The 15,008-nt window shown below is 36.4% G+C and overlaps 1 protein-coding gene across 15 annotated transcripts in view; it reads right to left on the bottom strand.

Moving 5' to 3' along the window:
• LOC121295452 (ecto-NOX disulfide-thiol exchanger 2-like) overlaps positions 1-15,008 on the bottom strand; it is a 114,826-nt gene that overhangs the window by 48,509 nt on the left and 51,309 nt on the right. For all 15 annotated transcript variants that reach the window (XM_041220074.1, XM_041220085.1, XM_041220075.1 and 12 more), the window contains one exon: positions 7,802-7,945. In XM_041220074.1, the coding sequence (XP_041076008.1) occupies positions 7,802-7,945 (144 nt within the window). The remainder of the gene's footprint in view (positions 1-7,801; positions 7,946-15,008) is intronic.

Genomic DNA, 15,008 nt, shown 5'->3' with positions numbered 1-15,008 from the left:
AGTTGTCTGTGGTGTTCCACAGGGCTCCATTGTAGGTCCCTTGTTGTTTTCAGTATATGTCCTGTCGTTAGGTGACATTATCCACAGACACGGCATGAACTTCCATTGCTGTGCTGATGATATAATTCTTTTGAACTTTAAAATGTTCAAGGGAGTTATTGGCTACTTCACAGACGTGAATTATAACACAAAACAGCCTATCATTTGAGACTCATATTAGGAAGTTACTAAAATATCTTTTTACCATTTGAGAAATATAGCCAAGCTTAGACCAATTATTTCCATATCTGATGCAGAGAGAGACAGATACATACCTTTTTTCATCTAGAATTGATTATTGTAAAGCACTTTTTTCTGGTGTCCCAAAACATGTGGTATCCCGCTTGCAGTCTGTTTAGCTTGTACTGCGGCTAGAATTCTGACTAAAACCAAGAAACGTAAACATATTACCCCTGTTTTGGCCTCTTTACACTGGCTCTCTGTGCAGTATAGAATTGATTTGAAGATGTTGCTGTTAACTTACAAAGCCCTGAATGGATTAGCACCTACTTATTTGCAGGAATTACTGACCCTGTATCTTCCAAACCACACTCTGAGATCACAGGATGCGGGGCTGCTTGTTATTCCTGGGGTCAACAAGAGCAACATGGGAGGTAGGGTTTTTTCTTGTAGCGCTCCTAAATTTTGGAATGCTCTGGCTTGGTTTATCAGGGAAGCTGGGACCATTCCAGTTTTCAAGTCAAGACTAAAAAAGCACTTCTTATCTTAGTGGATTTTAAATGTAACTTTAAAATTGCTGCTTTTGTTTTGTGTATACTGTTTAAATCTGTACTTAATCTGAGTATGGCGGTCGTATGAGTGACATGCTATACAAATGTATTGTGGTTTGTTCTTTTTTTCTGCTATGTACTGGACAGTGCTTTGCGACACTTTTGTATAAAAAGCGCTATATAAATGCAATAAATAAATAAATAAATAAATAAATTCTCTCTGCACAGCACATTACACAATGGGAACTGCTCAGACCCAACACATTTAGTATTGGAAAGCATTTTAGACCCGCCAGAGACTGAAGTAAACTACAAAAGAAACATATTGAAAAGACACGATACATGCATAGAAAAGGGACACAAAAAGAAAAAAAAAAGACATCTAAAGCTTTATAATATGCAGATGCTGTATTTTTAACCTTTGATGTGCAGCACTAAGTAATGCCTTGAAATGAAGGGTGCTCTGCGAGTCCAGGTCTGTTTGGTATTAAGTCACATCTCCATTGGGACCTATTAGCAGCAACTACAGGTATAATAGCGCTGAGAGTGTAGCTCTCGACAAAGCATTCCAAACATTTAAACCATAACAGGTTCTATAAAAACAGATTAAGTACATGAAATAAAAAAACAGGCGAGGAAGAGATATTAGATTCAATGACTCCATATATTTATATGCGTTTGATGGCTACCTCTAATCAAGTTGAGAGTGTACTTTCTCTTGCGCTCTGTTTGACAGACCAAACTTGCTTTGCTCACAGGTCTGACTCAGCAAAGTGTACACATGTAATTTTACTCCAGTGTTAAGGGTTAACCTATCAACACAATCCTTTAATCTACACTGCAGTTACTGTCCAAGGCTTCACAAATGCTCTGCCAATTACAGAAGAGAAAAATATATCAACTGTTTCTTCCATGAAGAGACAGACACAACACAGTCTTTCACGTCTGAGTAGTTTTCTAGCAAAATATTATTTAACAGAGCTGTGGATTAAAGGGGGTTCCTGAAGCCTATCTGCTATTTGACTGACGTTGTTAAAATGATTTCACGCTGAGAAAAGAACGAACCAGCCACATAACCTGCACAGACAATATTTACTGTTCAATCAGCTGTGTATTGCACTCAAATACAATCCGTCTCACATAGAGCTTCAGAGCAAACTTCTCATCAGGCTTTAGAATAGGAGATATCTGTAATTTGCCAGTGAATGATACAACTTTATTCACCTAAACCAAGGTGCTAACTTCTTCAATAAAGTGCAACAACTGGAAAGATGACTTACTGCCATAGTTACTACAATAACTTCGAAACACTCAACCATAATTTTGGATTATTATAAAACAACTTACCTTAAGTTATATATCTTTTAGAGTTAATGGGCCCTATACACTTACAAAATAAAATGCAGTTTTATACTAAAAACAGCCTAGAATAGTTTATTAAAAAAAAAAAAAGACTGAAGGAGGCCGACTGGTTCATGAAGCTATGGCCAAAAATGTTGCATCACCTAGAATTTTAGGATTGAGACAATTAAAAAAGCTATATGAACATAAATTTTGATTTAACATTATTATTATTATTATTATTATTATTATTATTATTATTATTATTATTATTTATTAGCAGACACCCTTACTCAGGGTGACTTACAGTTGTATACAAAAAATACACATCAAGAATTACAGTGCAATTAAGAGCAAGATACAAAATACGACTTCAGTCCTAATAAGAGCAAGTACAATTTTGATAACTGGGCAGTTCAAGAGCAGATAACAGTGTTGACAGTTACACCAGGGAGCAGATAAGAGCAAGTTAAAATGCATTAAAGGCATAGTGCTATATTTTCCAGAAGGGAAGAGTTGAGTTTTAGAGGTGTTGTCTGAAAAGACGTGTCTTGAGGAGGTGCCGAAAGGTGGTCAGGGACTGGGCAGTAATCAAACAAACTACAAAATAATATCACAAGTCTACTGCAAGCCATAACAGTAGTACAGCATACAGTATGTGGAAAACTACAAAGCGGTATGTAATTCAATATGTTAATGTAAAATTATTTAGCAGATTTCATTCAACTTTATGAAACAAAATTAGTTAATTCTATGGGATTGACTTTTGGCCATAGCTGTACTCCCAACTATGTGCCAATATAAAACAAATGTATATGACAGAAGAGATGAATATTCAAACACCTGTAATAAATACAGCTAATAAACTGGGATACAAGGCTTTGACCTCACCATTCAGGAATTTTAACAATATGATGTTTATATATATGCTCAAACCTAAATATGTAAAACCAATTCTTGGCCTGGGAGAATTTAAATTGGCTATTTTGGTCCAGGACCTTAATGAAACAGTCCAAGGGGCTTGGCCTACTCCTGCTCTATGATGGGAGGCTTAATTACAAAAAATACAGCGCTGTCCAATAAGTCTCCAAGGCAATTACTTAACCTTTAAATCACTGCACATGAGTATTTCAACAGAAACAGACGCCCACTTACATAGGCCACCGCTGAGGCTTCCTCACTGTGCTGAAGCACTGTGCCTCAGGCTAATAAATAATAAAGCAACTAATGGATAATATTGGAAAGCAGCGTAGGCTAAAAGAAATGGCAATTTTATAATGATAAATTAAAATAACTTCATCTACTTTGTAGAAAAAAAATATAGTTAAAATAGCAATATAGACTTTTTAATGGCGCAATATTTCAGCACCACATGGCAGCTTTTACCACACTAGTATTGACGGTTATGCTGTCCTGACAATTTATGGGGAAACACTTCTGCACTTGCCTGCCTCCCTCCTAAGTGCTTGTCTAACCCCTTTGTCACAATCTTTCCCTGGGGTAACGGTATTGTGTTGGCATTAAACACTACCCACACACAGAGCAAGGTCACAATCCTGAGTGCCACGAACGTCCTTTTATGGTTATGTATGTGTGCTGCCTTCAGATTCACAATAACTCAATTGAGAGTCACATTATTTGTAAGATTCAAAATTCAAATATACGATAAAATATGTTCCATGTTTTTATTTGAACCTTAGAAAAAGCATTTTATAAAGTTTTTAAAAATCTATTTCATGTCTTTATTCGTTTATGGTAGTAAATAACACCCAAGCAAAGTCTCAAGGTTTATTTCACTCTCCTAAGTAGGCTATATTGATCCAAAGAGCTGGATTTTACAGATTTATTTCCATACATAGCAGTTACTAGAAAGCCAAGTAAAGCTTTATAAATTCAATGTAGTTTTCTATTATATGAGAACATTTTAAATTCAGCCAGATTTTTTTCATTTTCAGATGACCACTAACTTACTCAACTTTTCTTTAAAAAACATGTTTCTTTCTTTAGAAGTGTAAACACACTGACACACATTCATGACTAATAAGCCATTTCAATCTTGTTTAAAACAAAACCACCACCATTGTCAAGCACCATCTCCTACACAAGAATTAGACGGTACTATAACAATATTGTTAAGATCATTTTGTGCCTTTTGGAACTGCGATTTAAAAAATATTCAAAGCCCGGACAGCATAACTCTTAGGTGTAATGGAGCAGTAAAATATAAATGTAATGAGTATTCTGTCAAACTAGTTTTTAAAGTCATAAACTTTGTAAATCACAGTCTTTCGCAATGTTTTTTTTTCAGGTCAGGGATGAAAAGAGCATGCATTTTATTTTAAATTGTAGACTGATAAAATATTTCAAACAGGTTTTTGTGCCAACTGATTTAATGAATAGGCAGCATTAAACTGGTTGAAACTAAAACCTGGTCACTGGGTAACATCCACAATAGCAATTTACAACAATCTATGAATACGCAATTGTTTTTTTTTTTGGTTTTTTTTACTCAACCATGTCAAATCAAACACAAATAAAAATTATATTAACCTTTACAGAATCATGTGTCCTTAATAGCCTATCTTTACTGATACACACTTTAAATATAGCAGGCTGAACAATAACTCTGGATTGTAAAAGTGGAGTTTTGAAAATTGTCAGGACCAAACAATTTGGGAAAAAGACCCCGTCAGTCTTTCCATGGCTAAAGCACAGTGCAGACTAGCAAGATAACATTCTTTTTTATAAAAGAAGCATCTCTGTTTATCCTGTCAATGAACGATGAGACTTCCAGAGCAGATTTGAAAAAGGGAAAAATAAGCACAAAAGCGCTAAGGGATATTTTTAGCTGCAGGCATTGACTGCCATCTGCTTTTGAGGTAGTTATTTACAACAGTTCACAGTTATCTAGGAAATCTTTCCATGCCCCAACTGTGCTGCTGTCAGTACTCGCTAGGCAAACCAAAATTAGGCTCATCAATAAAGGCATTAACATTTCTGATCTGTACTCTGACAACAAAGAATTCAGTGTGTATTTTCCTCAATTGCTTGATTGTCCTGGGGGGGGGGGGGGGGGGGGGGGGGCAATAGACTTCAAAAATAAAACGACCTCCATTGTTTCCTGGGGAGGCAATATCCTTTTCATGAAATAGTTGGACCTCAATTGTTTTTTAAGCAAGCCCTTTTGAACTCTAGAATTCTGTTTACAGCATTTCTTCACCTGTATCTGGTGCATGTTCTAAATAAAACAACATGGCTTCAGAAATAAAACGACCTCCATTGTTTCCTGGGGAGGCAATATCCTTTTCATGAAATAGTTGGACCTCAATTGTTTTTTAAGCAAGCCCTTTTGAACTCTAGAATTCTGTTTACAGCATTTCTTCACCTGTATCTGGTGCATGTTCTAAATAAAACAACATGGCTTCAGAAATAAAACGACCTCCATTGTTTCCTGGGGAGGCAATATCCTTTTCATGGAATAGTTTGACCTCAATTGTTTTTTAAGCAAGCCCTTTTGAACTCTAGAATTCTGTTTACAGCATTTCTTCACCTGTATCTAGTGCATGTTCTAAATAAAACAACATGTAGTTTAACCCTTTAAGGACCAGGATAATGATGACACGATCACACTGAAGTGGGCTTCCAGGACCGTGATTGTATAAACACGATAAAAAAACACTTTGTTTTGACGGCTTACAGGGCCACTGTACTTTGCAGTACAGGTTCGAAACACGTATCATTGCATACGGGAGGGACTGATGTTCACTTCCTGATTTTTTTCTTCGTGTAACGTCACTGAGAGGGGCATTAAGTGTCTAAAAGAGCAGAGACAGTTTACAGCAGCCCGGCAGAGACAAAAGCAGAAACAAAACATCACAGGAATTTGTTTAGAGCGATAAAAAAACAAACAAAAAAAAAAACCACAGTAAATCTGATGTATTTGACTTATAATTATATTATAACACTTATTCTGTCGTGTTTTAATATATGTTTTTACAACATTTCTAAACATCAAGAAACGAAAAGGACATAAGCATATACTATTTCATGAACAAAATGTATCAGGTAAATTTTTTCCTTTATTACTGATAATCATCATTCGGGTGAAACAATGTCATGTAATTTGCCCAAACATCAATATTTTTCAATGGAACTTTCATGATGTCCCTCAGCCCATAGAATACCGCATTTTTATGGTTTCTTAAGTACTTTACACTGTTCACCACAGCGTTCTGAAAAAAGGGACACTGTTTCCAAGACGCTGATGTAAAGAAATTATATTTTTTTTGTGAATTTTTATAGGAAGAGTGTCAACTACAGCCAAAAGGTCCTGGGGGAGCATCCCACTGAAAAATGCTTGGTCCTGAAAGGGTTAATGTACTTTGCACTTTGTAAAGTTTATTTTTTATTAAAGCATGATAAATCACTCTGGAACATGAATACGATTAACCTTGCCCCTGGTTGTAGTTTGATTTTTCTAGGACACTGAAAAATGAAATGACATATCTCTCTTGCATCCTGGTGTGTCATCTTCCATACTATAATTTGAAATTACTAATTCATAGTTATTTTCAAATTAATTAGTTCAGGGCTTCTATTAGCAAAGACAGCTTACAACCAATCAATGGAAATCAGTTTATCCACGGTGTATTAGGCTTTCCTCTATTTTTGCTGATTAGGGCTTCAATTGGGACATAACTTATTTTTTTTTAAGAATTTTAGATACGCTGATAACACTTATTCAGCGAGTTTATATATGTATGCAGCTGATATCTAGTCAATTTTATTAGTCTCAAATGTATTTCAAAATAGTGTAAATCCATTCATTGCACCTTCAACAGTACATACGGTCATTTTGAAAATAGCCTATTTTGAGTGTACTTCACTAGATCAATTTTCCAGTATCTGTTCTCCAAAATAACCTGCATCACCTGGTGGTCCCTGGTGCTTTACTGCTGATCAAGCCACTGTAACATTGCTATTGGCTCCTACAGACACACAGCCTTCAGGCAACCTAGGAACATGCTGTCTTGTTTTCTTAAGAATGCAGTAGAGTGTTCTAAATATAGGTAAAGTTCAGCTAATATTCAGTTGGACTGGAAATGCTTCAGTCATGTTGCATTAAAAAGCAGTGAGAAGCACCAGTATAAGCTAGTATACTTGTACCATAATGGTCAATAAAGAAAAACTAATGCCGTAGAGACTTTTCCACCCGTGCTTTACAATAAATTAAAGTGGTTAGCATTTCGGCATCAAAGTTTATATCACTTAATGCCATTTCATATTTCAGTTATCAGATATGACTTTGCCCCAAATAACAGAACTAAAATTGACACATGATCTTTTTCATGCTCTGGTTACCCTAAGTGGAACGAGCTTCCTTTGGGCATTAGGTCCAAATCAAGTCTTAACTTATACTGTTAATGTATGCTGCATGGTCTAAATAAGTCAACACGTAGCTGAATGTACTTTATATAAATTGCACTTACATAAAGCATAATGTTACATTACTGGCGAGCTTAGTTAAACCAAACGTAACAAATACATGCTCCTGAAAAAACATTAAATATTTAGGAAACTCCTTTGACAAATGCAAATAGCAGTCAGCATATTCAGAAAATATGTACAAAAGCAATAAAATGATGCATGCGAACGATATAGCTGTGCTGCCACAGGGATCCTGTGTTTACCTGGAGGAAGGCTGGGTCTCTTCCGTTTCTTGCTGTTCTCAGCTCCATTCTCTACAGGGCACTCTGTGACCATGGGTCCATTACAGTTGTTAAACTGTAGCGGCTCATTGTTAGTCGAAGGGTCAAAGGGCAGCGGGTTTAGTCCTAGTAAAAATAAATAAATAAATAACAACAATAAAAAATAAAAACTGGTTTTCCTGTGACAATACATTTGCATAATTAAAAAACAGTTCAACCAAAACTGAATGCATCCAGAAGACTGCACTTCCTTTGAGCTCTTTGTATAGCAGTTACTGTTAAACATTTTGTACAGAAGCAGGAAAATAAAAAAAAAATTGCTCTTGTACTTGTTATGAACGGCCATACTGTGTTATCATTTGAACGCACACTAAGACAGTGCAATCACGATCATCATGCGCTGGCATTTGCTTTGAGTGTTCTAGCCGAGGTGATGTGTCAGTACAGTTCCAACAGTCCATGCCCAGCATGCATCACTAGAACACAATAGAGATGATTCAGGTAGTGAGGGATTCTGATTAGATCAGTGTACATGTCACAGTGAACCTGGGAAAGCATTCACAATTTTCTATGCAAAGTGTCTGTGGCAGCGATTCACTGCTAAGTGTCTTAACCAGCAGTTGTGGAAGTATACCACCGAACTAATGAAGCATCATCAGTCTGGTTGATTAGGCAGTTACTTAAAGACCCAGGCATACCCTGCAGAACTATATATAATCTTTTTACTCAAAAAAAAAAAAAAAAAAAGAAAAAAGGAAAACAACTGTGCTTTATGATGATTAACAGCACTGGGAGGGAAAATTAATCAACATCTGCCAGCATGTACAGCAAGTTCTTTGCATCATTCATCAATCAATACCATTTTCTCGGTTGTATTATTTTCAGGTTAGTATATTGGATTTTGTAGACGTGAAAAAAAGTCAAGTAGCAATTTGATGTAAATTATTTAAGCATATCAAGGCTACTCAATTATCAAGAGACTGATCAATTATCAAGAGACTGTCACTAGTGTGACAATATGAATGTATAATGGAAGTGGCCCTTGCTACCTGAAACTATTCATTCTTCAAATCCCTACTGTTGCCACAAAGCTAGAGTTACTGAACCTGCTAATTCCATGATGCAATCCAGTCTACTATACCTTCCATACTGTCAGCACTCGCGTATTTAAACCTCCACCTCCTTACGGTACATATAAGCTAGAAAACATCAAGTCAAGCAAACCTAATGCCTTCTACACAATACTGTACAGCAATCCAAATCTGCACCTCTGCACTCAGAAACCAGTGTCTTGTTCCCTCCACAGCTGATACACTATTAAGTCACCTACTCAAAATATTAATAAAAAACTACTGAAGCCAATGCACCAACATTGAGCTATTTAAAAGCACAATATGAACCTTCTTTAATGCATCCAAGCCCTCTATACATAGTGTAACTTTCTTCATGCAAACTAGTTCAGAAAGCATAAAACAAATCTTTAAATGCAATGGATAGTTTTTCTTCATTTCTTGCTTATGCAAGAGACTAAACAGAATTCATTAGGTTCAGAACAAAGACATACTATGTTACAAAGAATTATCACATCAATGACCTAATGTATGCAGTTTGCCTTTTGTACTCTGACTCAGAGTCTTCAGAGATCAAATGCAAACAGCTAAAATTTTGACAAAGTGCTCCTGAAAGGTAATGAGTTTTCAATATTTATATGTAAATCCATTGAACAGGGAAGGCATAAGGGAGCGTCTACCTGAGAATAAAGACATCTCTACTAGGAACCTCATAGACTGAGGCTAAACCAGGTGGTTTACCATGCTTTATAACAAAGCCTTTTCCAAGGTTAAGTGACATTACAATGTTACTCCTGCATCTGATAACAATCAAGGTGATTGGGCTGTGATTTAAAGTTATAAGAGAAGGCCAGTGTTATGGGTATCATCCAGAGAATTCACAGGGATCTATAAGCGGTTTGATTTATTCTTAAAAATCTTCTTCAGGTAAAGTCAAACAAAAAGACTTTATTCAGGAATCAAAAATGCAAACAGGAACAAAGCAAATCTAATGTGATACATCAGTGATCTCACACAGGTCTCAGTCGATGGTGTTCTGAGCTGGCATCAGTGTAGATGTTATTTACTTCCAAGCCAAGCTGAGCTTCCATTTTTTTTTTTTCTGAGCCGGCATGGCACAAACATGTTAGTTTCTGAGCTGAGCCCAGAAATTACTTCGAACAGCACAAATATATACGTATAGCTAATTTACGTAATTTCCTTGACCAAATTTGGTCTTATTTCCCTAGCATGAGACAAAGCACATTAAAAAGCTAAATTTGCATTTCTTCTTCACTTTACCAATGTCTGCAGAAACCCAAGAAAAGTTACATTTAAGAACAATGGTATGAGTTTTGCTCAATTCTCGCAGGCAGCAAAGCGCTATACCCATGCATCACAAGGTCGAACGATAAGGCTGGTGACTGCAAACTGCTGATGTACACCAGCTATGTACAGCTTAATATGAGTTTATTAACTCTGCGTTGATTCAGAACTTACATTAAACACATGAAAAAAAAAAAAAATCGCAGTTTTACAGTTTCAATGATTTCTTACTTCTTTCACCATTTAAATGGGAAACATAAGTGAAGGTAGTATAATGGAAAACAGATGGCTGATGAAACAAGAGCTTGTGCAATTTAACTGGAAAAACCTAGTGTACACTGCCCCACACAAGGTGCATGGTTATCAGAAAAAGCCTACGTGTTTCAACTGTATACTGTGTTATTATGCGTTTCGTGACAAGTAAATGCTTTTTGAACCAGTTTTAATTGGTTTGATTATGGTTTGTGTATGGGCGCGAAACAGTTTTCTAAGCAGAAATAAAGGTTTTTATCATCCCTCCATGGTCACAGCTGCACTTGCCGAGTTATGAAAAGCCAGTTACTCCCTACAAGGCCAGGGCAATACACAAGCAAGAGTTTCAAAATCCTTACAGGTCCATTAATTAGGGTTTTCACTCCATGTAAGCACATTTCTAACATGAAAAAGAGGGTTTATATTTAAACAAATATACCGGGACACAATTAAGTTATCTTGTTTTCTTCATGTAAGCATTTTATTTATATGGTCAAAAGGATGCATTGAAAATTGCTGCTATTTCCACTGTAAGCCACATTTTCAAAGTGTCTTTTTTTAATACAGCTGTTGTGTGGAGTTTTGTCCCATAAGTGGAAATGTTCCCCTGCCAAACAATTAGCACATTTTAATGTGTAGGCATCATTATGACCTATAACTACAGCATATGGAAAATAATCACTTCGATGACCATGCAACAGTTCAAGCCAATATGTATGGCTTCTCAAGGGGTATCATTTCCATAAGAAAATATCACCAGACATTACAGCCACAATGTGGACTGATATCTCATTAATGCCAGTACAGTTTAATCTAAAATCAGACAAGCTCAGATCAGCTCTGCTTAACATGAGTTAGTACCACTAATATTCTAGATTCTGTGATGCATCGGCACCATTGCAACAGGACCACCCTGACAGTGAATGCCTCTGGATATACAGTGACCACAATGTATACCCAGTTGGGATGAGTCATGGGACAGAAGTAAAGCGGTTCAAAAGAGTGAAGAGAGTTGATGAAGTGTGATTTCAAACATCTCTCCCGAGTCCCAGATCCCACAACCATACAGTTCTGCTCTTTATCCAGCAGGCACACACAGCCTCAATTTAAATATAGATGACATTCCTAATGAAGATGTTTATAGTGCTGGTACTCGCCATATGAATGCTAACAAGGCACCTGCTGCATTTAAAATGATAATGAACAACAGACTTGTCTTTTTCTCCAGAGGCACTCTGACCATTTAACAGGATTTCTCACTTGCTGTATCAGCTACAACATGCAGAAGTCTAGGGTTAAACGATAACATATTTCATGCAAAAATAATGTAATCAGTATTCATTATATCAGTGACAAGGAGAAAATGCATCCTAATCCCCCTCTGTCATTCCGACAACCCTCTGGGGATTTATTGAAGGTTAATTTATTTAAATCTCCCAACCACGCATTTCAATTCTATTAAACAAAACTAATGAATCCTTGGACTGCAGTCTAATCAGCTTCACTCGTAATACAACGCTTGAAGTTAGAAGTGCTTTTACCTATACCACATCCCCAAAAAATCCACACTAATTCGATTTTACATATTTTTCAATTATATATGTTGTGCTATTACTCTGAAATTAACAGCACCTTCCTGTGATAATATTGCAGTACAACAGTTTAATCTGGAGGCCACAGAGCACGGTTTGGCCTCATTCCACAAATTCACCTTGCTTGAGTTTGCTCAGATGCAAGATAAAATAATCAAATCACTTTAGTAAACATATCAAACGTGCAGAAACAGTAATCTACGATGACTTCATGATATTAGGGGTGAAATCGGTATAAAATTTCTACGGTATGATAACCATGAAAATAAAAAATAATAAATTAATAAAAAAACACCATGGTAACCTTTATATTACGATACAAAGCATGCAAGTTCAATGAAGGTTTACTTAAAAGGCAGAAATACTGTAAATGACGTTGAAAATGTTTGTAATTTCCAGACATAGCAAAGACAATGCAATTTTAGAAACCACACATTTATTTTTGGTACAGGGCCCAAATACATATAGCAAAACCACTACAAAATGCATTTTACCACTAAGATGTACGTTATTATATTTTTGTCTACTGTTCACATGGCATTGCCCAAGTAAGCTTTCAATGTTATTACAAATGATAACAAATCTGTTTTTTACCAGTGAAGATACTGTAGAAGAGAAAGCTGAGTAGTACTTGAAACTTGTTTTGCACAGGATGCTGAATAAAAATAAGTTATTCAAATTAAAATGACTGGTTTCCTTCACTATGTTCATAGGAACACTAACATAGCTTTAACCATTGTATACCATAACTATGATATTTGCGGTGCATCATCACAGAAACGGTATCAACACCATAATGCACCTAAACTGCAGTAAACACAAAACCGCTATACCGACTCACCCCTACATAGTATAACAGTACAATCACTACAGTATATGTTACCACACCATTACAGTTCTTGGGGTCTTCACTCAAAATGGGGAAACCCTTTTTAGACTAATCTTGTCCAGCTGCCTGCCTACCAATAGAACTTTCAGTGCATTTGGAACAAATTATTTAGACCTATAGATTTCTGAGAGTTGAGATCTTGCATACTTTTTACGAATGTTAAATGATTTTCTAAAATACCATTACAGTTTAGTTATAGCTTCTAAAAGTACCTAAAGCGTGGTGATCTTTACAATGTGGTTGAGTGGTTTTATCATCAACAAGGGATTTGTAAACGTGGTGTTGCATACTTTCATAATTAAAATGTCTTTATCTTAATGCTACACTAGCTCAGCACGTCATAATGGATAGATACTAAATTCACTAATACCATCCGATAACTGCTTTTGTGGCTGCTCGGGGATTCTAAAATCAGTCAGTCAGATATTTCAATGAATCCGTTTTATGAAGGCTGCAAAGACGAGGGGCTAGATATATCCATACCGCTATGATAAGAAAGACCAATTTAAATTAAAGTCTGACTAAACAGAACTATATAATATTACCATATACATATATAATACGTAGGCTACACTGAAGAGCTAGAGATGATGATCCGTTTCCTTCATATTATAAGAGCACACTTTTATTCTGCAATGTCTGCATTTGTTTTTTTGTAAGTGAGTTAAAGCTGTTAAATAAGTCTATCTATTTTCCAAAAATGAATGGAGCTTAACGAAATCAGGGAGATGTGCAAGACAGTTTTATTTCTAGGACAACAATGCTCTTAATAATAGCAGGCTTGGTGGTCCAGTGGTTAAAGAAAAGGGGTTTGTTACCAGGAGGTTCTGGGTTCATCCCAGCTCAGCCACCGACTCGCTGTATGTGACCCTGCGCAAGTCACTTAACCTCCTTGTGCTCTGTCCTTGAGGGTGAGATGTAAAATTCCAAGGTCCTATTGTAAGTGACTCTGCAGCAGCAGCTGTGATGCATAGCTCACCCCCAAGTCTCTAAGTCGCTTTGGATAAAAGTGTCTGCTAAATGACCCAACAACAACAACAAGAAAATGGTCACGGTATTGATTGCACTTTACAGCTCAGGCTGGAAGGATGTCAGTTCTGCAGTGGCTACAAATGCTGAGATTTTCTGTGACGGACATGTTGGGCCAGTTCCTTAGCTGGCTGGCTTCTTTTATATTACTGTTTGTTGGCTTTGTTTACCTTTATTATATGAATCAAACTGGGCCTGTGTGTCAGAAAGGGCGAGGGCCTTTCTATTTGTATGAGTAAAATACTGCTTGGCCTACTCTTTGTCCCTCTAATACCATTCTTAAGATATTCTAGTATGTGTTCCTGTATTTGATGCAATAAAGAGAAATAAAGTGAAAAAAGAAAGGTCTTTCTGTGGTTGACTGGGTAGTTTTTGCATTGTAGTCCCATCAGGGGTGAAACAAAGCTGAACTAAAATTATAATCCCTTGGAGACAATGCCTTTGGCAGGTGTCAAATAAATACGCATACTGCTCATCAATGTGCCTGACAGCAGCCCAGCTCTTTAACCAGGCACAGAAAGGAACCAGTAGCAGAGATTTCAAAGGCAGTTTTTTTTATACCGTAAAATGTCAGTCATTAATCCTGTTTACATTCACCTTTCTACTACAGTACAACACTGTAAAAAGAGAAGTGAAAATGGGGCTATTAAGCAAGTGTTGAGAACTTGATAATAGGCACAGGTGAGATTCCTTCCATCGGGGAAGAACCACTGCTGGAAGAATCATTCTAAAGACATCACTTGATGAGACTTGGTATAATAAATGTGCATGTGCATAAGGCAGAGGAAGTCTACATTTGAACAATAATTACCTGTATTGTTCATACAGAGCATTTGAAGTGTGAAGTACAATACTATGAATCCAGTAGGACAATGAACCAGCTATTATGCATACTGCAGTGAACAAGGGAACCATTCTTGACAAATGTTTTTTTTTTTGTTTGTTTTTTTAAGCTGTTCGCTTAGCAACAACCTAAATCATGAAAATATTAATCCGTAGTACAAAAACCTTTGTCTGATGGACACCGCTTCTTTTTGCCCATGTGTTCTGAA

This window comes from Polyodon spathula, chromosome 20, assembly GCF_017654505.1.
Source record: "Polyodon spathula isolate WHYD16114869_AA chromosome 20, ASM1765450v1, whole genome shotgun sequence".
In the NCBI taxonomy this organism is placed as follows: Eukaryota; Metazoa; Chordata; class Actinopteri; order Acipenseriformes; family Polyodontidae; genus Polyodon; species Polyodon spathula.
This window is presented reverse-complemented; position numbering and strand designations above follow the sequence as displayed.